The 25,964-nt window shown below is 37.4% G+C and overlaps 1 protein-coding gene across 3 annotated transcripts in view; it reads right to left on the reverse strand.

Annotated features, from left to right (window-relative positions):
• The window catches only part of LOC138744295 (metal transporter CNNM2-like), a 102,966-nt gene that overhangs the window by 15,506 nt on the left and 61,496 nt on the right, over positions 1 to 25,964 (reverse strand). The window contains exons 2-6 of one of the 3 annotated variants that reach the window (XM_069900193.1): positions 14,076 to 14,219; positions 11,697 to 11,834; positions 6,448 to 6,617; positions 4,676 to 4,769; positions 2,434 to 2,570 (exon numbers count right to left, since the gene is read on the reverse strand). In XM_069900193.1, the coding sequence (XP_069756294.1) occupies positions 2,566 to 2,570; positions 4,676 to 4,769; positions 6,448 to 6,617; positions 11,697 to 11,834; positions 14,076 to 14,219 (551 nt within the window). In that variant the 3' untranslated portion in view covers positions 2,434 to 2,565. Of the gene's footprint in view, positions 1 to 2,433; positions 2,571 to 4,675; positions 4,770 to 6,447; positions 6,618 to 11,696; positions 11,835 to 14,075; positions 14,220 to 25,964 lie in introns of those variants that run through there. The other 2 variants (XM_069900190.1, XM_069900192.1) reach the window with 2 other exon arrangements.

Consider the following 25,964-nt stretch of genomic DNA (forward strand, 5'->3'; position numbering starts at 1 on the left):
TGTCGGGTCTGTGCAGAGTGTAAACCCCGCTTCTTCTGCCACCCCTCCCCCCCAGGCCCACGTTGTAAAGGCGACTCGGCCTTTCGAGCATCTTGGCATAGACTTCAAAGGGCCCCTGCCTTCCACGAACCAAAACGTTTACTTCCTCACGGTAGTGGACAAGTACTTACGCTTCCCTTTCGCCATCCCTTGTCTGGACACCTCCACGGCCACATCATCAGGGCCCTGGGGCAGATCTTCACCATGTTTGGCTACCCCACCTTCATCCACAGCGACCAGAGGTCTAGTTTCATGAGCGACAAGCTGCGCCAGTACCTGATGGCGAGGGGTATTGAGACCAGTCGCACAACAAGCTATAACCCAAGAGGCAACGGGCAAGCGGAACGTGAGAATGGGGTGGTCTGGAAGGCAGTCCTCCTGGCTCTCAGGTCAAAAGAGTGGGCCGTTGAATTCTGGCAGGATGCCCTGCCCAAGGCGGTCCACGCCATTCAGTCACTGCTGTGCACGGCTACCAATGAGACCCCTCACGAACGTCTGTTCTCATTCCCCAAGAGGTCGGCGACTGGAATGTCACTCCCAGCATGGCTCACGTCCACGGGACTGGTGCTTCTGAAAGGATATACAAGGCCGAAGCCCTGCTGGAGCAGGTGTTCCTCCTTCATGCAAACCATAACTACGCATATATTAGGTTTGGCAGTGGCAGGGAGAACACTGTCTCAACCAGGGACCTGGCACCAGCAGGAGCACCCATCACACCACCCTCCAACCCAGGACGACGCTGACCGGACATAAACACCCGTCCCCATGCAGCTATAGGGCATGCAGAGGCTCCTTGACCACCAGGGGCCCGCTTCAGCCTTAAGAGATCAACCCGTCCCCCCAACCCATCCAATACGACCCGTATACGTCGACCCCGGCCCCCCTTCCATGCGGCACCACACACACCCCTGCCGCCAGCCCCCCCACCACTTCCCCTCTGACCAGTGACCAGGAGCCAGTCCTACGACGGTCACAGAGTCCCAGGCGGCCGCTGAATCGTCTCAACCTATACATAGTTGGTGTGATTCCTTGTTACTGCACCCCCCCCCCACCCCTCCCAGGACAATTTTAAAGAAGGGGGTGAATGTGGTGGTACACCACCAGCCTACTGCAGGGGGCAACCTCTGTACCTGCAGAAGTGTAAGGGGACAGGACAACACCTGGACGGCTGCCAATCAGTCAACCTGAATGGATCAAGGCCCACCCGGGCAGGTGTCAATCACCCTCTGGGATATAAGCCTGTGCTGGCCTCCTGAGGCCTCACACTGAGTTGCTGCAGCCACAGCCAGCCTGGCTCTGTGGAGGGTTTTGTGGATTAAAGCCTGTTGTTCAGTCTTTACCTTGTGTGCGTCTGATTCTGTCTAACAGCGCACCACAGTACTACACAAGTGTGATTAAACTAAATTGGCAGGGGGACAAGATCCTGTACAGGACTAAGGCAGGTGAGAAGTTTATGCTTTACTTTAGTATAATTCACTTCTCCATTACAAACACTATGTCAACTTACTTACGATTTCCTTCCCTCCCCAAAACTTTGAAAATTAAATAATTAAAATGACAGAAAAATGGTAAGAAGAAAAAGAGAAATTCAGCATCCCGTCAGTCTTTCTAATCAAATTCCACTCTGAGTGTTACACTGCTGTTGTCTTTATGTAATTTGTTAGCTTTTTAGAACTGCTTGTTAGATAAGTTGGATGAACTTAGGGCATGGATATAGATGTGACTTTGATGTGGTAGCCATTACGGAAACCTGGTTAAGGGAGAGGCAGGACTGGCAACTCAACATTCCACAGTTTAGGCACTTCAGGAAAAGCAGAAGTAGGTGTAAAAGAGGAAGTGATGTTGTGTTGATTAAGGAAGATACCACAGCAATGGTCAGAGGTGACATTATAGATGGATTGGCCAGTTGAGGCTATGTGGATAGAGCTGAGGAACAAGAAAGGCATGACCTCGTTGGGAGTGCCCTAAGTTTATTGCCTGACATATCAAGCCCCAAGCATTAAAATAGCATGCAGAGAAAATTTACAAGGGGACTAAAGGAGAAAAGACCCAACTTCAATCAACCTATCCTCATGAGGCAGGTTTTCCAATCCAGGCAGCATCCTTGTAAATATCCTCTGCAGCCTCTCTAAGCACCCACAATCTTCCTGTAATGAGGTGACCAGAGCTGAACACAATATTCCAGGTGGGGTCTAAATAGCTAATATTGAAATCCATTGCATCAAGTAGAAATTTAGCTCCAACTTATCATCACCTATAAAGCTAGGACTGAGCAGCAAATATGAAGTTGTCTCATTGGTGGAGCATTACCTATGTTTAAACCACAAAACCATTCAATCTTTCAATTTATCATATTTTAAAAATATTGTTTATTTTTATTTCACTTATCCATTGTTATTGTCATCAAAACATTTTGTACTTCCATAAATAACCTGACCCCCTTTGAGCTCCTCAATTGATCATCTTCAGTTATCATTCCTTCCTCAATCAGTCTATTTGACACTACAGTCTACATTCTGACATCCTTCATCCTAAATGAGGGGGTAAATGTACCACATGTTGAAATATTTGAAACTGCTAAATTCATTTTCTAGCAGGTTTATTTTGAATAAAAAACATATCAATTAATAGAATTTCAAAAGAAATAGTGTTCAAATTCCCTTCAAATAGGAAACTACAGCACAGAAAACAAGCAATTCTGCCCTTCTAGACTGTGCCAAAACATCATTCCTCTAGTCCCACTGACGTGCACCCATTCCAATAACCCTCCAGACCACTCCCATCCATGTATCCATCCAATTTATTCTTAAAACTTAGGAGTGAGGCCGCATTTTCGTCAGATGGCAGCTTGTTCAAAACTCCCACCACTTTGAGTGAAGAAGTTCCCCTTAATGTTCCCTCTAAACCTTTGACCCTAAAGCTATCTCCTCTTGTATTTTTCTCTCTCAATCTATTCCCTTCATAGTTTTGTAAATCTCCATCAAATCTCCCCTCATTCTTCTACATTCTTACCCTGTTTAATCTTTCCCTGTAACTCAACTCTTGAAGAACTCTTCTCTGCACTCTTTCGATCTTACTGATATCCTTCCTATAGTCTGGCGACTAGAACTGCACACAATACTGCAAATTTGGCCACACCAATGTCTTATACAATCTCACTGTAACATCCCAACTCCTGTACTCAATACTTTGATTTATGAAGGCCAATATGCTATGACGCCACTTTCAGGGTATTATGTATCTGTATTCCCAGATCCCTTTGTTCCTCCACACTTCTCAGTGCCCTACCATTTACTGTACATGACCTATCTTGGTTAGTCCTTTTCAAATGCAACACCTCACACTTATCTACATTAAGTTCCATCTGCCATTTTCTGGCCCATTTTTCCAGTTGGTCCAGATCCCTCTGCAAGCTTTGAAAGCCGCCTTCACTGTCCACAACACCTCCAGTCTTAGTGTCGTCAGCCGACTCGCTGATCTAATTTTCCACATTATCATCCAGATCATTGATATGTTCAACAAACAACAATGGTCCCAACCCTGATCCCAAATCATCCACTACCACTCTCTGTCTTCTCCCATTCAGCCTAGTGTCAGAACCTTCTGAACTAACCACCCATGTGGGATCTTGACAAAGGCCTTACCAAAATCCATGTAGACCACATCCATAGCCTTTCCTTCATCTATTTTCTTGGTAACCTTAAAAAACTCAGAATTCATTAGACAAGAGACCTACCAGACACAAAGCCATGCTGACTATCCTTTAATCAGCCCTTGGCTCTCCAAATAAATACACCCAGCATCTAACCGCAAGTTTAAAAAAGTGCTATATGCATTATAATAAAATGTGCAATTAAAACCAACAACAACAACACTAATATACAACAAAATGTTAAATAGTACTGATTTTACAATGCGAGTGCAGTACTCATTGTGTGATTCAATGTTCAACATTGTCACAGCTTCGTAAAAAAGCTCTTTTGAGCCTACTGGTGCGCGCACAAGAGCTCCTGTAGCATCTTCCCGAGGGGAGAAGAGTAAATAGTCCGCCATGATTCGGGTAAGATGCATCTTTGATTATGTTTCTCACTCTGCTCAGACAATGTTCCCTACAGATGTTTTGGATGGTAGGCAAAGCGTTGGGCAGTTTTCACTACCTGCTGGAGTCCCTTGTGATCTTCTGCAAGACTATTCCCATACCACACTGAAATACCATACATTAGCACGCTCTCAATTGCGCATCTATAGAAATCCAACAATATTCTGGGACAGAGGTGTATCTTCCTCAAAAAGATCAAGTATTGCATCCTCTCTCATTGGTACCTCTATATATTGATTTAGAAAATTTTCCTGAACACATTTGACAAACTCCACACCATCCAGCCCTTTTACAGTATGGGAGCCCCAGTCAATTTGTGGATAATTAAAATCTCCTACTATCTCAACTTTTATTTAAGATAGTTTTGGACTAATCAATAAATTGGTACCCATTAAAGCTAAAGGTTATAAGAGGATTACTTGCAGATTTAGAATTTAAATCCTAATCATTTGGATTCAGAAAGTTTACCCGTTATTTTACTTTCATAGAAAACATTGATCCTTCCAAATACTGTAGCTGTTGAACTGAGATTAGTACCTGGAGAGGATGTGAGAGCCATCATGCCATAGTAAGAGAAAGCACCTGCTTCGAACTTCATTACTTCTTTACCAGCTTCTACTTCCACTTTCCCCTGATCACAACAGAGCAATTGACATCATTAAACAACATTCAAAAAACAAGAGCCTATTTCTGCACAGCATAAATATTCATTAAAATGCACCAACTGATTAAATTCAAGCAATCTAAGAAAGTTCATCCAATAAACTTTTAAAAATTCTGAAAGTAACTACATTTTCTATCAAACTTCTTTTCTATGAATTAGAAGTGCTCACTGCATTGTGTAGAAAAGTTAATGAATACACTCATTCTTATAAAGTAACTGGAAACATGTGCCTCAATTTAGAGAAATAATAGTTTCAATCTCCAGGCACAAGATCATTATTTTCACATTAAGGAAGCATATCAACAGTTTCAGACCATTCCATGCATCTTAACAGATAATTATTTTGCTTAAATCCATTAAAAAGTTCTTAAAAGGACTGCCATCTCTCTTCTGGTCAAGATCATTAATAACATGGATTCAGAACGGAGTACCAATGAAAGGATTGATCAGGTTTTTGGTTAGGCTTTCAAGTAGTCAAATCCACAATTCCAGTTGCTTGAAACTTCATGAAGCCAGAGGGCAAAAGTGACCAAATTTCACATTGCATAGAGATACAACACAAACAAAACAAGCCTTTGTCAGCTGTTGCATATTCTTCAGATAAACAGTAATTCCAATTCCAGGTACATTCCTAATCTCCCAGTCCTCATCCTTCCTGGCCTGATAGCTTTCTATTCTCCTTCAAACTGTACTTATTTAATAATCTGTCATTATTTAATGGCCTTTTGCCTGGCAATGCACAGTAATTTTAAACAGTTCATCCTTAATTTAAAATAATTTATCACAATTAGTTTTTCATTTAGTAAAATAATTAATTTTTCAAAACATTAATTAAAAATTAGATCCTTCTACACTGTAATGCTCCAGTAACATTGTCTATTAACCCCCTGTTTTGTAATGTTTCTGTATACACAGTAAAAAATCAACTCCCTAATGACTATCATTCACAATTTAAGTACAACACACAATACAAAAGGGAATTTAATGAAGAAATGTGGCAAATAAGAAAAATGCACAATAAATGGTGGGGCACTGAGAAATTTACAGATTAAGTGCAACCTAGGAGTGGATGTTTACAGATCTCTGTAGGCAGCAGACACAGTTGGGCCAAAGGGCCTGTTCCGTGCTGTGTGACTTTATGACTCTATAATACTTCAGATTTTATCCCCATCAGTCTAATTGAGTCTCCATTTCAGGTCACCGTCATTCTTCAAGTGATCCTGCAATATAACTGAAAATAAATTTATTTCTAAAATAAAGCCTATATTAAATGAAGTACAATTTAGGCTGTGAAATATAAAGGAGCATCCTGAACCATTTACTCTAACCTTGTTGGCACTTACACATTGAATTGCTCACATTTCATAGTCAATCCCAATGCAATTCATTCCTTGGTCAAATGGACTGCTTTCCCAAAAATGACATAGCGAGAATCAGAGAATACAAATTTATGTATACAACATACAACCAAATTTTGCATAAACCATAAAAATATTCATTTTAAAATGTAATTATCTCACTGTAAAAGACTATATATATATATATATATATATACACACATCAGATTTAATTATTGGCAATCTATCTAAAAGCAATTCTTCCAGATAGATTTCTAAAGACTTCTTCTGAAGTTCACCACACTAACCTGCAAAATGAGAACAAAATAGTCAACAGGTTTGTTCCGATGAAAGAGGTAATGCTCTGGGGCTTTTTTATTTCTCTCATCAAATTTCATTTCCTGAATGACATTAGGATGTTTCAGCAACCTCAACAAGATCTTCTCTGACATCTGTGTTGGGCTAAAAGGATCCACTTCTGAAATAATCAACAAAAATATATTACATGTCACTTCAAGCAACAAGTCTTCCATTGCAAAGAACAATCATCAGTTGTTTTCCAAAATTAACTACCATGGATTGAGGAGACAGAGTCTAGTGCAAGATGACAATCTCTCTCTAAATGTTAGTATGACTAAGCAGCTGACCATTGACTTCAAGAGAAGGGGCCTTGGGGAGGTAAGGTATTCACATCAAAGATGCTGAAGTGAAAATAGTAGATTCTTAGGAGTAAACATTTTTAGTGACTTGACCTGGACCAACCACACTGATAAATTGGTCAATAAAATGCATCAATGTCTTTACTTCCTTGGAAGTCCATGGAAGCTTGGCCTGTTCTCCAAATCCTATGGCAACTTCTACAGATGCACCATTGGAAACATATCAGCTGGATGAATCACTTTGTAGTATGGGAGCTGCTCTGACCAAGATTGGAAGAAGCTGCAGGAGGTGGTGGAAATAGTTTAGAATATTGCAGAAACCTTCCTCCCTTCCACCAACACTTCCCTGTGCCTTGGAATGTTGGTTTAGTTGAAGAGGTAAACATTGAAAAGAATCTAGAAGATATCACATCACCCAAATGAGATTCATCAAGGTTGATGAGAGGATTAAAGAGAGAAATTGCTGCAATGCTGCTCACAATTTATCAATTAACAAATGTTAAATTCTTTTTCAAAGGGGTGAAAATAAACTGGCAACTGCAGTTCTGAATGTTTAATGCAATTAACAGGCAAGATTTTAGAAATGATAAAAGTAAAAAAAATAATTTGAATAAGCATAAACTACTGTAATAGAGAAATAGTTAATATTATCGAAGCATATACTTAACTAATTTGACTCAGTTTTCTCCTAAAAGATCAGAGGTCAATTTAGTTGAAAGTGTACATTTATTTTCAATGTATCTGGTAATTTGATACAAGCCAGGCTCAAACACAAAATGGAAAAGAATGGGATAAAAACATATTTTAAAAATGTTAACAGATTTTGTTTTTAAGCCTTAGTTTAATGAACATTCCAAATTTTATTTGGCAATCAGTAAAAGGTTAAATTAAAATGCTGCTTCTCAGGTTGTGCTGTTAATTTTTTTTCAATACATTTGGCTATTCAGCCTGCATAATGACATCACTCTTGCTACACCAGAAATCTGTTGGCAAATGACATTGAGAATTTCAGAATCTGCACTACAAACAATCTTCAAACACCATCATATCACTATGGACTGCAGAAATGGTTCTCGAGAGATAATCACTCCAACCATAATTGAACAATCTTTCATGCAAGAATGCTAGCCGAAGTTTCCATCTGTAGCCTGAGCCAAAAAAGTCAATTGTGGGCTCATATTAAAATAGTACAGAAAACTTCCTTTTCAAACTAAAAAGGACACACTATCGCATCTTTTAATTCTTTGTTTTATTTTGGCTTAGTTTTTCCAGGTCAGTGAGCAAACATTGGAACTTTCTGGTTTGTTTAGCTCTGTGCATAACATATGGCCTACAGGATAGTTCTCTGTGGCTGCCTCAGTGTAGCATTCCTTGCTTTCTTCTCCCCTAGCTCCACTTACCTGTGGAGTAAGAGAGTCTCTGGAGTGGATTCCTAATTGGCGGTCTTTCTGCCTCAAATACAATTCCCATCCCCAGAAATATTTTGTCAGCAGGTAAAGCCTAAAGCTTACCAATCATGAAGACTGTCAAAATATTGAACTTCTGTGAGTGCCTCTACCATTAAAATATTTTCAAACAAAATTAACCAATTAAAATGATGAAAAACTCTAAACATTACAAATTTTAAAGAATCAAGTGATTCACAAAAACACAAAGACCTGAACAATTTAATGACTTTACATGCCTCAATCAATTCAATTCAATAAAATTACCTGAAATTTGCCCATCACCCTCATAGCCATTCTTCTCCCAGAATGAAATCACTGAACCTGTGTCTGGTCTAAACTGGCACAGCTTTACCACTCAAGTTTCTAATCATAGTTGATGGGAGATGCAAATAAATTAGTATTTTCCCATGGATTCAATTAACAGTCTATCATCACATATAGCAAGAATAATAATGTTGACATCCTCTTAAAGCATGGGATCTCCTCATCTATATGCTGGACCTGAAGTTAATTGGATTATTAATCTGACATTTCCTGCAACAATGGTGTGAGATCTTAGTTTACCTGAACTAACCTTGGTCAGGACAGCTTTAGAAAATGCAAGATTTTCTTTAAAATGTGAAGAACTAAAATACCAAGGAACCAATCGATAGCCCAGATGAAATGGAAAATTGCCAAATTTTGAATGCATCTACACAATTAAGTTACAAGTTCTATTGTAAAAACAATCACAATACTATGCCATTGAACCAATTTACTCAAAAAGATATTAAATTATATTATTCATACAATTTCCCAGAAGCTTAGTGCACTCTGCATTAGACAATCCATTCAAATGAGATATTGATACACATTAATGGAGTAAAACAATACACACCTTATATTGAAGCTTGTCAAAACAAATCAAGCAACAAATTATTCTGAAGGACAGAGATTTTAGTTATGTGAATTGTTTGAAAAATATTGAGGAATTTGTTTTTTCCATAGTTTCATTACAAATACAGCCACAACTAAAAGAGCATTTGCCAAATACTGCTTAGAACGGTATTTTTCAACCTGTGTTTCATGGGTTTATTACAGATGGTCAGCATCAACATGAAGACACATATTACTATATAATACAAAAGTAACATATAAAACAAGGTTGTAAATTTGATGATAAAAAAAATTCTCAACATTTTCCCACCAAAACAAAAATCCTGGCTGTGGCCTGGGAAGGGTGTCAAGTTTATTATAACTGGCTTGTGGTTAAGTAAATGAATACGTAATGATCTGAGGGTGAAAAATAAGGGAGAAAACTACAGACTTGAGTATTAATTTCTGAATGAACAGAGTTTTTATCCATATCATTGAATGCCTCAATACAAAATGAGTGGCTAAATGTAAAAAGATTACCTTTAGTCTGTGGGAATTGGGGTCAATTACCCTTGCAGTCTGGATTGGAAGATCTGTACTTCACTTAGTCATCTGAACTAAACTAGCCTTAATTTAGCAGCCCTGTGCCACAGCAAAGGCCAAAAGCACAGCTGGTATGTAAGAATATACTGTGTTAACCCAAGTTAGAGCATGGACCATAGTTTATATTACAATTAAACAAAGACACACATACAGCACAGTAACAGGCTATTTCAGCCTACGAGTCCCTGCTGCCCAATTTACACCCAATTAACCTTCATCCACAGTACATTTCAAAAAGTGGGAGGAAAGCAGAGTCCCCAGAAAAAACTATGCAGAATAGGGAGAAGGACAAACTCCTTACAGACAGTGTGGGATTTGAACCCTGGTGCCGATTACTGGTACTGTAAAGGCATTGCACTAACCACTATGCCAACTGTGCCATCCCAATTTGTTCATTTATATTTCATATTAAAAATGTTGCTCTAATTTCCCAGAGAGTAGAATATTACTGCATAAATGCAATTATTTATATCACGAGACTCCAAATTTTGAAAAGATTGGCAGTTACTTTTTTTTTAAAGTTCAGTCTCTGGAGAGATCCTGCAATGAAAAGTGAGGATGGTTGTTAAAAATTCATAATGGAGATTCCTGGCGGTAGTAGTAAGCTTGAACTGTTTTAGTATATATGGTAGAGGTATTTCCAGTTGTGCTGGGAAGAGCGGTCAATGGTCTGAAAACTGCATGGCTTGCCAGTCCACTTCAAAGGCAGTCAAGTGCAATTGGTCAAAACAGGTAAAGATGGTAGGTTTGTTTCTTTAAATGATCAGTTAATAGCTGGACTTTTATAACAGCTTGATTGCTTTATGACTTTTTTTTTTTTTTTTACAAATGTTAACATTTTATTCTTGGTTTTTGAAAATTGAATTCAAATTCAAACCAGCAGTGGGATTTTTTCCAACATAAGTTTTCTGCTTAATTGTGCATACATTTCTTGTGCACATCAGCTTCACGTGTCCCTGGAACCATATTTATTTTTTGAATGAGTGTCAGAAATTAAACAGTCCAATTTGATAATGCATGTCATAGTATTTAGCCATTATTCAAACATTACAGAATAAGCTTGTGCTATTTGTTGGGTGGGAAAGTTTTCAATGACATAATATAGGATAAATAGCAGTAGTTTATTTTCCTAAAGATAATCCTCACCTTGATGAGGTACAAAAATTCACGCCTCAAACTGTGCATTTTAAAAGGCTGCTGTAATGAACTTTACAAGTCAGGGGAAAAGAACAATCCCAACTCCTAGGAACCAAGAACAAAGTCAATTTTCAAATTAATCCTTAAAATCCTGGGCACAACATTTAATGGACATTGAAATATCAAAAATAAATGGCATCAAGCCTTGTTGCGATGGTGATTTACCCATTTTATTATTTATGTTGTCACTTTTCTACTAAAACAATATACTCTCACATTGCAAACTGATTTTAAACGCAAGGAACATCCAAAATTTTTCATAAAAACACATAAAGAACTGGGAAGAGGGTGGTTTGGAGTGACGGGTTGAAGAAATGGGTTTTAAAAAATGTGTAGAAATTTGAGGAAACTGTCCAGACCACCAAAAGTTGAGGTGATGGGGAGTACATGGAAGCCCAAAGTAAGATAGCACAGCCAGTTAAAGCTGCAGGGGATAAGGGTAGGAGGGATGTGGAAAAGAATTCAATAGGGAGCTTGTGCAATTCACAGAAGTGCTGGAGAAACTCAGCAGGTCACGCAGCATCTACAAGTAAAGGTTAATCAACATTTCAGGCCTGAGCCTTTTGAGAGAGCTTTGCAGGTAAGGGTTGTTGAGAGGTAAAATAAAGTGGAGTTGGCATCATTTGCACAAGTGAAGGAGTTTATGGGGAATGTCGGAAAGAAAGCCAAATGATGAGTCTAATACAATTGTTTTGGAAGCAGAAGAGAGAATTTATGATTAAGGCAACTACCATAATCATCCCCACCCCTTATTCATGTCAATTTTTAAAAATACATTTGATAACAAAAACTTGCCTGTAGCAAGGAATCGATGTGTTGCTAATAGAAGCTGAGGCGAGATCTTGACTTTCATCTCACTATCTGTAGGTTTGAAGGCAGAGAAATCCTGTTTCCTTTCACGATGTGTAATTTTCTTTTTGGTTCTGTTATCAGCTATAAATGAGGAAGACATTTCAAAGAGAGGAATTGATTGAAGTTAGTTAAAACATTTCGACAGCAACAGGTTATGAAGGCTTTAAAAAAGGCAATATTTTTTCTTATAGACATTATTGTTGCACAAAGCAGAGATGCAAACTTTCAATAATTGCAACCCAACTTACATGAAGTCTACTTACCAACTAATTGAGCTTAATTTAAATGGGGCAACAAAACATTATTTTTCAGCTTAAGGAATAAAAGTGAAAAGATGGAAATAGGAAGTATTTTCCCATTTTATATATTATGCTCAGATATAAATACCAGTTTTATCCAGCAAAATACTCAGTTTAATATTTAGGACAACGAGGAGATAAACAAGACAAAAATAAATAAAACAATTAAAATGAAAAGTGCTGAAATTTTTACCCCTCATTCACAACTGATTTGCCTCCTATCAATGCTGAAGGGCATTCCTCATAAAACAGTTAAAAAATGATGAGAAGCAGCTATGCAAAGCCTGCTGCACTCTGCAAAAGGTATGAAGTTTCAACAAACCCTGTGTTGCAAACAAAAGGGTTGTAAAAACTGGCATGCCCCCACCCCTTTGCATTTTGCGCACATGTTTAAATGTGGTTTTCACCCATCCCAGAAAAATGTCTTTCAGGTGCAGTTAGGCAGGGACAACAAATCTGCCATGATGCATAAAGTAGATACAATTCAGCCTTTTTGGGGAACATTCCATGTCAATGAACTAAGGCAGTGGATGAAGTTTTCTCTTTCCATTAGCTTAGACTGGTCTGCTGGGCACAACCTATGGCCATGCTATTAGCAACACACAAGGTAGACAAAAGACAAGGAAGCATATTTGACCCTTAACTGCTGCATTAACACATCTGGGTCACCATATCAGAGATGTTCCCTTTTTTTATATACATTCCTCCGTGAGATTTTCTGCTATTGAAAGCAAATTATTTTTCTCTCTTTCCCAGTTGATGAAAGGTCTTGGACCTGAAACATGAACTTGATTTTTCCTTCACTGACACTTCTTGATCTGCTGTATTCTTTAACAATTTTCTCTTTTCGTATCAAGCAGTTTATATTTTGTTGATTATTTTCTTGACCTTTCAGTCATGGCAGAATCTCAATGTCCAAAGCAAAGAACATTTGAAAATTAATTTATTCAAAAATAACATTTGAAAGGATGGACTCTCCTTCATGGGAGCTATCTCATGGCTCTAAGTCATGCATAGTGATTAAGGGAGATATTGTAAGCAGCTGGAAAAATATCTAAATAGGCCAATCTACATTCTACCTTGACTGATGTTACAGCAAATAATATGATAAGACTGCAATCTCTTGCTTGAATGAAAGCAAATTTGGCAGGAAAATGAGAAAAAAGCTATTAAATAAAATGTGAATGGAGATCATTAAGAATCAGCTTGGCACAGTTAACCAAAACTCAAAATCTTTTATAAAGTATGGGTCCAAATCCCACAAATTAATTACATGCAGAAATAAGTTTTAGAAGTGGTACAAGGCAAAGGTCAGTCCATCATATTCATTCAATGTTAGAAAATTCTGTAGAGATTTCTAATGAAAATCAATGAGTTATTTCCAATACATAATGGCTTGAAAAAGGATATTTGCAGAGACAATACTGATGGTATTTTATCAGTACTTTGAGGTGCCTGTTGATGCAGCCCAAGTCTCAGAAATATGGCAAGGCATAGATCAAAAATGAGGTCTTGATTCTCACATACCTTTTTTTACTCTCACAAGACCAAAGAATATTGTGGTGAAGTTTTATTTATCTGTTTGGATATTGTGGAGGTTAGTTGAAGTGGCGTGATTGAATTGGGGTCGAGTTTACTAAATATGAGAATAGGAAACAATTAGCACGTAACCAGATTTAAAAGTGGAAGACAATCATACATACTCTGCAAAACAAACCATGGTGAGTTATACTATCCTATAGTTTATACATGATGTTGAAATGAAGGAAGTCTCATTATCTTCTCTGCAGAGGTATAATTTGTCTATGATATACAGTATCAGAGCTTTGTAGCATTTAGAGTGTTTTTACAAAAACATTTCAAGAGGTTATGGCAGTAAAACTTACTGTATATTTTATAAAGTTAACTAAAAAGTAAGTGAATATTCTTTCTCGAATATTTCCCAGAAAAGAAACATGGATTTAAATTCAATTATCAAGAAATGTTTGCAGTATAGGATGATGATAACACCAAGAACACTCACTATATAAATCTGTTTCATCCAAGATCTCCGATTTGATAATTTCTTCAATTACATCCTCTAGTGTGACAATACCAAGCACCTCATAAAATGGATCCCCTTCTCCTTCATTATTCACTCTTTGAACTATCGCCAGATGAGATTTACCTACAAAGGGTGGAGGGGAAAAATTAACAGAAATCAATGTGATGCCATGTGCACATCTGAAGGCCCGAGTTTACTTAAAAATAAAGAGAAGCCTGATGTACAAATTTAGAAATCTGAAACCTTATCTATTAACAGAATTCGTTTTTATATAAAAAAACAAGGAGGCCACTCACTGGCCATGAAGAAATAAAGCTTTGTATTCGATAAAAATGTGTTAACATTGCAGAAAATCATTCTTTACATACCTCTATTATATTCTTGAAAGCATGATTAACAAAAAATTAAGTATATCCTATGCCTTTCCACAGGATTAATCAAATTCACATGGGCTAATAGAAACCTGCTCTTGTGCAAATTCATCAAAATGCAGCCAAACTCATTAACTGAATTAGCTACAAGCTAAAATGTTATTTTAATAAATGCATGGAAAGTTCTCAAGCTTGTTCAATTTATCCAACTTCGTCTCAGCAATAGTAGCGATCCAAAGCTCCGGACAGGAAATGGAAGAATAAATAGCCATGGTCCAGAAAATTAAAATCTCAGATCACTTGCCCACATTCAATATTTAGTGAGATCCAAAATCCTCTAACTAAACACTGGGAAGTTTGAAGCTGGAATCTCCGCTCTGCAGCCAAAGTTTTTAATGTATTTTAATGACCAAAGCTTCCTCTAAATGTACTGAATTAGACCATTTACAACCTTGTTATCAACACTAATTAACTTTGAACAACATATCTGCACTCACAATATTGATTGTTTATTTTAAACATATACCATACTCATCTCAGCCCCATTTCAGTGAGAAATCTTGTTCCTTTCAGACTCAATTTTATCCAGCTTGCTTCACTGGCAATGTCTCATTCACCTATGATCCCCATGTTTCATTTCAAAATTTGCATCCTTAATTTCAAATATTTCCCTGGCTTTGCAATGACTGCAAAGTAATTTGTGGGTTTGGGTTTACGCATTGAAAGCAGCATATAAAATAGATAGGTCGTATAAAAATATTAGATTTTAAGGAAATTGCTGTAACTTATGAACAACAAGATGTAACCATGAATCTAAATCTAACCTTAGCAGAGCAATAATTAGAATTATGAGTTGTGCTTTTAAACTTCCACAATGTAGGGAGGATATTAAGGCAAAGTAGAGACACTATTAATACAATTTCAATGGGGTTTTTACCCCACTGTGAATAATTCATTCAAGAAGAAAGACTGGGATGACTTTCATTGAATAGAGGAGATTACTGGGTGAACAGATACTTCAAATCATAAAGAATACATCTGATCCTATGATAAAATACTTCATTCCCACTTGCTTTCATCCTATAACTGGGCTTTTTCAGTTAACCAAATTTCTTATAAAAATTGTGCAATTAGGAGGAAGTGCACCTGAAAAATTCCAACACAAGGGTTACGCAAGTAGGAAAGATCAAATGTAATATCTTAAAATTATGGGTTCCATGATTTTGTCATCTACTTATACAAAATGTTCTCAACACTGCATTACCAAATACAATTCAAAGGTAAAAACATAACCATGGCCCTAGATCAATATCATCTTCAAAGGGAAAAGACTGTCACTGAAGTTTTTTTTAGATACAGGTAGTCCCTGACTTATGACTGTAATTGCGACCAAAGGATTGGTCGTATCTTGTGTTCAAGATAGAAGTTGGAATTTTACCCTCTCGTCCGGAGTACTGAAATCTTAAAACAAACTTTTTAATCAAATCTTTTTTCATCGTAGATTTTCGTTGTATTTGACAAACTACAATAGGGGACATAGGGCATGTAAGAACCAAAATATCCGTACTTGTTAGTCGGCGTTCTATAGGCTGGGCGCGGCCATCTTTATTCCTATGTGCATGTGCAAGTCTTCCGTTGGTGCAAGCGCAGTGGGTTTGTGTATTGGAGTTCGGTTGGCGCATGCACAAGAGTTAAAGGCGCAAATTCAATATCGTCAGTGCACTTAACTCTCATGTATGCATCAACTGAACTCCAATATGTGAACCCACCGTGCATGCGCCAATTGAAGACTCACGCATTCGCACAGGAATCAAGATCGCCACGCCCAGCCTAGGACTCCGGAGCACCAACTAACAAGGTAAGTATACACATTTTGGCTCTTACATGCCCTGTATCCCTGCTATAGTTTGTTAAGTACGACAAACTGCATAAATTTTATATTTTTTCTTATATAATATATAATTGTTTTTCAAAAATTTGATCATATGTGCAGATGGACGCAAGTGAAGTAGATCGTAAGTCAGGGAGTACTTGTATTCATAAAAAAACTGAGCTACCAACAGAAAAAAAGTTGCAAAAATTCAAGAATAATCAAGAGGGAAAAAAACTATACATCTTTTGCAGAACAGTGGACCTTTTTTTATCTGAAATAAGAGTTCCTTTCTTTACAGCTTCAGTAAATGGGAGTTGTATTGCTAAAGCCTTTCATGCACAAGTCAGCAGTTTACTGTAACAATGCAAAAAAGGAAAGTTTGTGTATTCTATAAAACTCCATTCACTGGTTATCAATTTTTAAAATTTCAAGTGGCAGCATTCTAAAGACCAGTTTAATAGTGATGTCCTTAGAAATTAATTTTCTATTCATCCAGGAAGCAATAATTTCCATCACCTTGGAAACTTACCTTTTACTGCACCTTGTTGATTTTAAACTATTTTTCCAATCTAAATATCTATCCAATCCTTGTTGATAAAGGCAATGATCTAATATGTGAATACATCAATAGATTACATCTTAATGCAACAGATAAAAGCTTAGACTATGATCAGTTAACTTTTAAACTATGACATTTACCTCAAAGTGGGTAGATTATAGAATGGAAGTCACGATACAGCTTTGGTCAGGCTCCAAGTACTCCAATTGTCACTTAGCGAACAATGACTCAGCCAGTTAAGCTGCATCCATGGGTAAAAATGTTCAGTCAATGCTTTGGGTTTGGACCCTTTATTTTTTTATTACTTTTTTTCTATGATCTCTTAGCTGTTCATTTCATTTTAAATGCCAACTTTTCTGACAGGAGCAAGAACTGCAAGAAGCACCTAATATTGACCAAGAAGGCAAATATCCAAACTTAGGTTTTAAAATAAATTGCCAATTAGTATGCGCAATAAAAAATTGAAACAAATAGGATAACTAAAAATGATTTGTTTACCTCTCAAACTAATAAAAGCTATATTTGGTCATTGCAATAAAAACATCCAGGAGATGATTCATATCTCAGTCATAGTTGACTTTATCACCTGGGTTCTACACTGGGTGTATAATCCTGACACAGACAGAATTATAATGTTTTCTTACCAACATCATAAAAAAACATTAATATTAAGCAAAATATATTAAGATCCTGGTGTTTTTATTCAGAATCATCAGTTAAATACGGTAATGTTATGCTATTTCACACATGAATTCTACATATTTCAGTCTAATCTTTATTTGCTATCTAACAATTCCATACCAAAGCAATCTTGTAGGAAAATTGGGCTATTCTAAGATGTAAACAAGGTTATCTGGTCAATGTCTGAATGAGAATAGGTAGAGCATGAGAACATAGACAAAACAAGGATAATAAAATGTAAGAGTTGTGAAATGCAGTGCAGGAAGATGTGCATGGCAGGTCCTCCACTCCCTGAGGGGAAAAAAATGGAATAAAAGAAGAAAACAAGCTGAGCCAATGTCACAGATGGATAACTGACACAGGCAGAAATCAAGTTACTTGAAATTGTAGAATTAAATATCACAAAAATAAAAATCCAGAAGGATGCAAAATTCCCAGAGGGAAGATGAGGTGTTGTTCCTCAAGATGCAAATTTCTACAAATGTACTGTGGAGAACATTCTGGTGTGAAGGTGCCAATGCAAAGGAAAGGAAAAGGCCCCAGAGGGTTGTAAACAGCCAGTGCCATCATGGTCATTAGTCTTCATTCCATTAAGGACATCTTTAGGAGATGCTGTCTCAAGAAAGCAGCCTCTGTCATCAAGGATCTTCTCCGCCCAGGCTATGGCTCTTCTCACTGCTACCATCAATGAGGAGGTACAGGAGCCTGAAGACGAGCACCCAACATTACAAAAATAGCTTCTTCCCCTCTGCCATCAGATTTCTGAATGGACAATGAACCACAGATACTACTTTACTTTTTTTCTCTTCTTTTGCACTATTTATTTTTAAATTGTGTATAGAAATGTAATTTATAACAATTCTTTGCACCTGTAAAGTACAATACTGCTGCTACAAAACAACAAATTTAGTGACACATAATCCCGATATTAATTCTGAAGTGTTGAGCCTCACCGATAAGGAGGCCACAGACTGTTAGGTTAGATGGGGAGTGGGATGGAGAATTAGTAGCAGGTAACAGGAAGCTCAGAGCTAATGGACCTAATGCAGGTGATCCACAAAATTATTACCCCATCTGCGTTTGGTTTCTACAATGCAAGAAGGACCATATCAGATCATTATCACTGTGTGCAGTACACAAGGTTAGAAAAAGTACAAGTGAATCATTGCAATTTTTACTTAGGTGGGCATGATGTAACAATATATTTTTTCATAAAACAATTGAAAATTCTTTAAGTGGCAAATATATTTTATTTTTATTTGGATTTTTGTTATACTTTTTCTAAAGGACTTTCCTAACATCTTCTGTGATGGAAAAACTCCTGTTGTGTATAATCTTGAACTATTTGAATAGTTTAAGGGACATCAGGATAGGGGAAGGCACAAGTAAGGTGGTCAAACAAGGTCTAGAGGTGAGATCTGGTGGGGGTGGGGGGGGGGGGAGAATCATAGGTTCTCCATAATCAAATTAATAATCCTGAAACACCTATCGCTTGAGAAAGATTCTCCCAAAATTCGTGCACGAGATTGGAAGACACTGGAAGCTGTGTTTCTTTACATATATTCTGATAATTTATTTGGATACAGGTGCCTAACCTTTTATTCAGAATTGGCGGTCCCTTTAAGCAAATGGGATGTTTCAAAATCACACAAAACAGCGGTTGTGGGGCATTAATTGAATTTAGATTTTTAAAAAAACATTAAAGACCATAATATCACTAGCATGTTTTTTTTTATTTTAAAGTAAAACTTCAAAATAAAACTAGCTCAGACATCTCAAACAGTGCAAATGCAGTAAACGCATGTTACAGCTCAAACATCGCGTCAAAATGAACTCTTTAGAGACAACTCTCAGTATTGTCTGTTTAATTAAAGACATTTCTGTCTAAACAGACTCCCTTTGCTCACTGATAAATGACCGTTGTTCCATCTCACCAATTAACTAATCACTCATTTTAACCATATCATCAATGGACATTTTTTTCACCTGTGCGCACAATGTCTTCGTCCTCATCACTACTCTCCTCATGCTTATTGGTATGTAATACCACTTCAGCAATTTCCCCATCACTCAAGAAATGCAGAACAGGTGCATCATTGTCAATGTTCAGCACTTCTTTGATGTCAGCTGCTTCTAACATGCTTCCATTTTCTGCTGCAATACTTTTGGCATAGGTAAGGAGGTTAGTGATCATCCTCCTCTCATTACTGACACGAAAACCTTCAAAGTCTTCACCTGTAGGTTCATTTTCAACGAATATTGTTGACAGCCAAAGCATGTTGCCTCAGTTACATTTCTTCATGTATTAACAAGTGCATAATTTGCAGAAGCTTTTTCACCACAGATTTTAAGGTATTTTAAATTTTTGCAACCAACCCTGTGAATATTCACATTCACCCTCAAGATTCAGTTCTTCATGGAATTTTAAAGCTTGTTTCATTACAAGCAGACCAGTCAGTGGCATGAGTTCACTTCTTTGTTGTCACACCCACTCAATAAGCACTCCGTCAATATCTATGTTTTTTTTCCCTATGCACAATCTGTGGTCATCACTTTCACTGTAAAACTTCAACAACTGTTCTTTCTATTTCCTCAAATTATATATGGTGGAAAATTTCACACCATAATTTTCTGTTAGAGGATGCACAAATTCGCCACTATCAAGCTTCTGCAATAATTCCACCTTCTGCGTAATCGAGAATGAAAGATGCTTCCTTTTCTGCATGTCACTGCTGCCCATAGGGGACTCTGCAGCTCTCTTTGCCATATTCATAGGCTTCACAGAGGCTTCCGATGGTAGTGTCAACTGGGAGGGAGGGTGGCGATGACACTCAACAGGGAAGGGTTCTTATAAAGTAACGATCGTGCTAATCAGCGATGGCGCCCAACAAGGAGTTACTTTTATAAAGTGATAATCGCACTTATTAGCAATGATGCGTGCCATGTAGGGCCACTTATTAGATGATGATACCGCAAATTATCGATGTGGAATGCGACAGGATACACAGGAGTTCAGTGAGGGTCACGTTGGACCATGCTTGGTGCCAAACTGCATCTTTGATGAGATGTCATCTACCAAAAAAAGTGCCAGTTTTTGGAGGTTGCCAGTTTACAAAATTTCAGATAAAAGGTTAGCCACCTGTACAAGAAAACTTTACATGGCTTTTAATGATGCTCAACTTTTAAAATGAATTATGTTGCATATGTGGTTTCCCACAGACACACACATCAAAATTCTGATGTCAGATTCCACATGTATTAAATTAGCGCATCATGTCCAAATCTGTGAACAAAAGACACAAAAATAAAACTTATCAAAAAAGATTTACATCTGGTTTCTCAGGAAAACTATTAGTATATGTATATAAACATCCCTGTAGATGTTGTATGGCTGAAATAAAATAAATCTTTCCCACTCACAGCTTGTGATCATTTAGAAGGAATTTTCCAAAGCAACTTTAAAACCACAGAGGCTAATATTAAAGTTCAAATGAACTTTCCATTCCATTACAGTGATACTCTCACTAAAGTAATTTCTGCTTAATCTGATTTTTTTTAAGAGAACCAATTTAAATGTACATGAGCATAGTTTAAATACCAGCCAGTCTGCACTGATGAATGCATTGAAAACAGTCTAGCTTGATCTATACCAAATTTAGTTATATAAGCAACACACTAGACTTTTTTTTAAAAAAATAAGTTATTTTCCCATAATTTAATTCAGAGGCTATTCAATCTACAGTTCTCAATGTTTAAGGAATGCCGAAGAAAAACAAACTATAAATACAGCCATTGGTTTCCATTTTTGTCTCAAGGGCTGTTCCACATCCCCTTTCCAAACTTGCCTTTTGGAGAAGCAGTTTTACATTTTTAGGTATCTGCCAGTATTCCCACATATTTATCAAACATCACTTCCCAATTCCCACATAAAGTCCTCTAGTATTTGTGGTTAGTATCTAACAACAAATGTCGATCTGTAACTAAATGCACAGGTATTTGCTCTTTAATTTAGAGGCTTAAATCCATCCTATCTACAAATAATCAGGTGTATTTCCTGAAGGATAATCACAAGAATAAATTTTAAATTATAGATACAAGATTCCTTCAGAACAAAGATTTTCAAATTATTTTGAGAAGGCACAAAAATGTATAACATTTTTAAAAAATTAAGATTTTAAAAATGAAGTAACAAATTGATATTGATACATACAGTATGATCCTGCAAATCTTAAGTCATTTTAAACTTATTTGATGTCACGACTGCTTCCATTTCTAGTAGTTTAAAGAACAATTTTTCCAATACATGGGGCAGATGAATGCATAAAAGAACAAACAATAGCTGTTCTTTTCTCACTAATACAGAAAAATCACTGTTATCTGAAATTCAAACAACCAGTAGCTTCATGCAACCGGCAAAAAACTCGCAGAAAATAAATAGGTAAATATGAATGTTTAAAATTGGCACCTAATGGTGAGTTTGCCAATCACATAACACAATCTCAAGCAACTGGCAAATGCACTTATCTGGCATCTACCAATTCCCATAGATGCTGGATATTCAGGGTTTTTACTGTACAAAATAAAGAATAGGTAGTACTTAAAACAACTGAGCAAGGACATTTAAAAAAAAAAACTGATCTTCAATAACATCTAGTAATAGAGTCAGAGATCTTCTGCCCACCAAGGACATGCTGTCATCAAGTCTCCCATTTTATTCTCCCCAGTGCTTTATAACTTGGGGAACTTGCAGTTATTCTGGGACTAGCAAAAGCAAACAGAATCTGAATATATATTATTGATACATATATATAAAAATGAGGAAAGGCAAGAAGGTGAATATTTGAAATTAAATTATTTTAATCTTTCAGGCCTCAGGCTCTCACTATTAATAGGATCAAAAGGGTTGCTATTGGGGAAGTGGCAAAGAATGAAAGAGGCATGGAACTATGTCATGACAGGCAGAAAAGGTGTCAAAGGGGAATGTGGACTGGAATGCCTTAAAATTTCAGTGCCCATCTTGAATATTAAAGACACAATTTTACATTACAGCAACTGAGGATACATTTAATGGCACCTGCAGCTCATCTTCAAATATCCTAAAGACAACCCTCCCTCCCCCCCACCATGGCAACTTTTTACAGGAGTACAATTCAAAGTGTCCTGTCTGGCTGCATCATTGCGTGGTACGGTAGCTGCAAAGCATCAGACCGGAAGTTAGTACCGAGGATCATCAAAATGGTTGAGAAGCTCACTGGGGTCTCCCTTTCCTCCCTTACCAGGAATGTTGCTTAAATAGGCTCAAAGTATTATCCATCCAGCGTTCTGAATCTTTGACCCATTGCCATAAGGAAGGAGGTACACGAGCATCAAAATTAGGACTCCAGGGCTTGGAAATAGCTTCTTCCCAGAGGCTGTGAGATTGATGAACAGTGTCCTGCAACTGAGTAAATCATCCCAAAATATTTACATACATTTATTTTAAATTATATCATTATATAAATCATTACATCATATGTGATTATTATGTACAGTGTATGTATGTGTTGCACTGTGGTCTGGAGAAATGTTGCTTTGTCAGGTTGTACATGTACAGTCAGATGATAAATGAACATGGATCTTGATTCGAAACTTAACTTACAAACTAATTTATTTAAAATTGCAACAAAAGTAGTAAACAACTAGCATGACCATAAGATAAATGAGCAAAATTAGGCCATTTGACCTCTTGAGTCTGCCCTCCATTCCATCGTGACTGATTTACTATCCTTTTCATCCCCATTCTCATTCATTCTCCCTTCTAAATCAAGATCTTATCTACTTCTCTTACAAATCTATCCAATGACTCGGGCTCCATAGCCATCCACGGCAATGAATTCCTCAACCCTGTTATAAAGGGACTTTTTTGCATTCTGAGGCTGTGCCCTCTGGACCCAGACTCCCACACCACAGGAAACATCCTCTCCACATCCACTCTATTCAGTCATTTCATTATTCAATAGGCTTTAATGAAATCTCCCTCATTCTTCTAAACTCCAGTGAGTAGTCTCAGAGCCATCAAACGCTCCTCATATGATAATTCTTTCATTCCAGGGATCATTCTAGTGAACCTCTTCTGGACCCTCTCAAATGCCAACATATTCTATTATACCAAGCCAAATCTTGATTAGGAAGGATACAAAAGTTCACATATTCTAATTTTATTTTTTTTTAAAACCATGTAAAATTGAAATTTCCAGTTATTGATCACCCTCATGATTTGTTCAGAGAATTGCACATCATGTTTATATTTAAATATCTTAAACTCTTCAGGATACTAACTAATGACATATCCTTAATTGTCTCAACAATATACTAGCTTTGACGTGCATTCAGATTATAAATGACATGAAAGTATGCAAAAAAGGGAGCATCAGGTGGTCCATGACTGTTAAAAATAACCATCTACCCACTTTACATGATCAATATTTAAATATTCTTATTCATTTTGATTCTGTATAATGAGTTAATCAGAAATTTAAAAATTAATATTTCAGGAAATATTTTTATTATTAGTAGAAATTATTAACATGATTCCTCATGAAATGCAAGTTGGAAATGTTTCATTGAAATGCCCCAACCAATATCAATTTCACTCTATAATTTATTCAGTTCAATTTTGATGATCTCTGAAAAGAATATGCCTCATTGTGCGTAACTCAATATTTCAACCAATGTTTAAAAATCTGATCAAAATTATATACAACTACCAAATTGTGAAGTATTTTCCTGGGATGCTGTTCATAAAATTCTGTATGACCAGCAGTAATTGAGCTGACAATGTTCACTGCCCTAAATTATATACAAGATCAACTTTTGAGTACACCAGAGTTGAATCACATCAGAATTTGACTTTAATTATTGCTTAAATATTGTGGTACTAAATCGTTATTAAAAGTACAAAACAACAAGTTTATATTTTTTAAAATCCCTGATGAATGTTGAAATGGTTTGCTGTGGTAAGCACCTGAAATGATCAACATCCAAGTGTTAGGTTTCTCAAATCAGACCAGTGAGCATCACAGTCACATGATTAGTCATGCCATCGCCCCAGTGCCAGAAACCCAGGCACAATCCTGACCACTATGTGTGAGTTTGCACATTGTCACTCGAGGTGAACGGGTTTCTTCTGGGTGCACCAATTTGCTCCTAAAGACTTGGTGATTGGCCACTGAAAATTGTAGGTGTGTGGTAGAATCTGAGGGAGTTAACAAGAATGTGGGAAGAATTTTGTAAAAAGTGAGATTCTAACAAGAATTTCAATATACTCCTACTGATTAGACTGAGAGGCACAGAAAAAGCAAGATGACTTCCATATTCCATATGCAGTCAGCAAAAATGTACAAAAGAGTAATTAAAGAAGTTAATGGATTGTTGACTTTTATCTATTACCATTCTCAGTATGTCATTCCATTTATGGAAAGAGTAACATTATATCAGTCTGACTTACATTTTTTCTTTTCATATATTCCATAAGCAACATCCAAAGGTTTTAACTTACAGGAGTTTCTCAATCTGAAACTGTGACTCAACCACCCCCATCAAGCTTCATTATTTCTGTCAACACATCGAACTCGACCTTCCAATGTGTCAGTGTGCACATACAGCTCATTGCACCATAAGACTAACAAGCTTTGTGCAGACCAAAATGAACTTTCATCAAGCTGATCAACTGTTGCTAGAAGAGCAATGCACAGAACACGAGGTACACCTGGACAAAGATCAATGCATTGCATTCCAGACCATCTTTGCAGTACCATCATGATGGTGTTGATACTCACCGAGAATGTGAGAATGAAGGATCTCACACTGAAAGCCCCTCTCACACTGAAAGCCCCTCTCACACTGAAAGCCCCTCTCACACTGAAAGCCCCTCTCACACTGAAAGCCCCTCTCACACTGAAAGCCCCTCTCACACTGAAAGCCCCTCTCACACTGAAAGCCCCCTCACACTGAAAGCCCCCTCACACTGAAAGCCCCCTCACACTGAAAGCCCCTCTCACACTGAAAGCCCCTCTCACACTGAAAGCCCCTCTCACACTGAAAGCCCCTCTCACACTGAAAGCCCCTCTCACACTGAAAGCCCCTCTCACACTGAAAGCCCCTCTCACACTGAAAGCCCCTCTCACACTGAAAGCCCCTCTCACACTGAAAGCCCCTCTCACACTGAAAGCCCCTCTCACACTGAAAGCCCCTCTCACACTGAAAGCCCCTCTCACACTGAAAGCCCCTCTCACACTGAAAGCCCCTCTCACACTGAAAGCCCCTCTCACACTGAAAGCCAAGCAAGGTCTGGATGCTTACTTGAAAGTTCTAATGATTAGGCATTGTATCAAAGGGGCTTGAGA

The sequence above is a fragment of the Narcine bancroftii genome, chromosome 10 (assembly GCF_036971445.1).
Source record: "Narcine bancroftii isolate sNarBan1 chromosome 10, sNarBan1.hap1, whole genome shotgun sequence".
Classification (NCBI taxonomy): Eukaryota; Metazoa; Chordata; class Chondrichthyes; order Torpediniformes; family Narcinidae; genus Narcine; species Narcine bancroftii.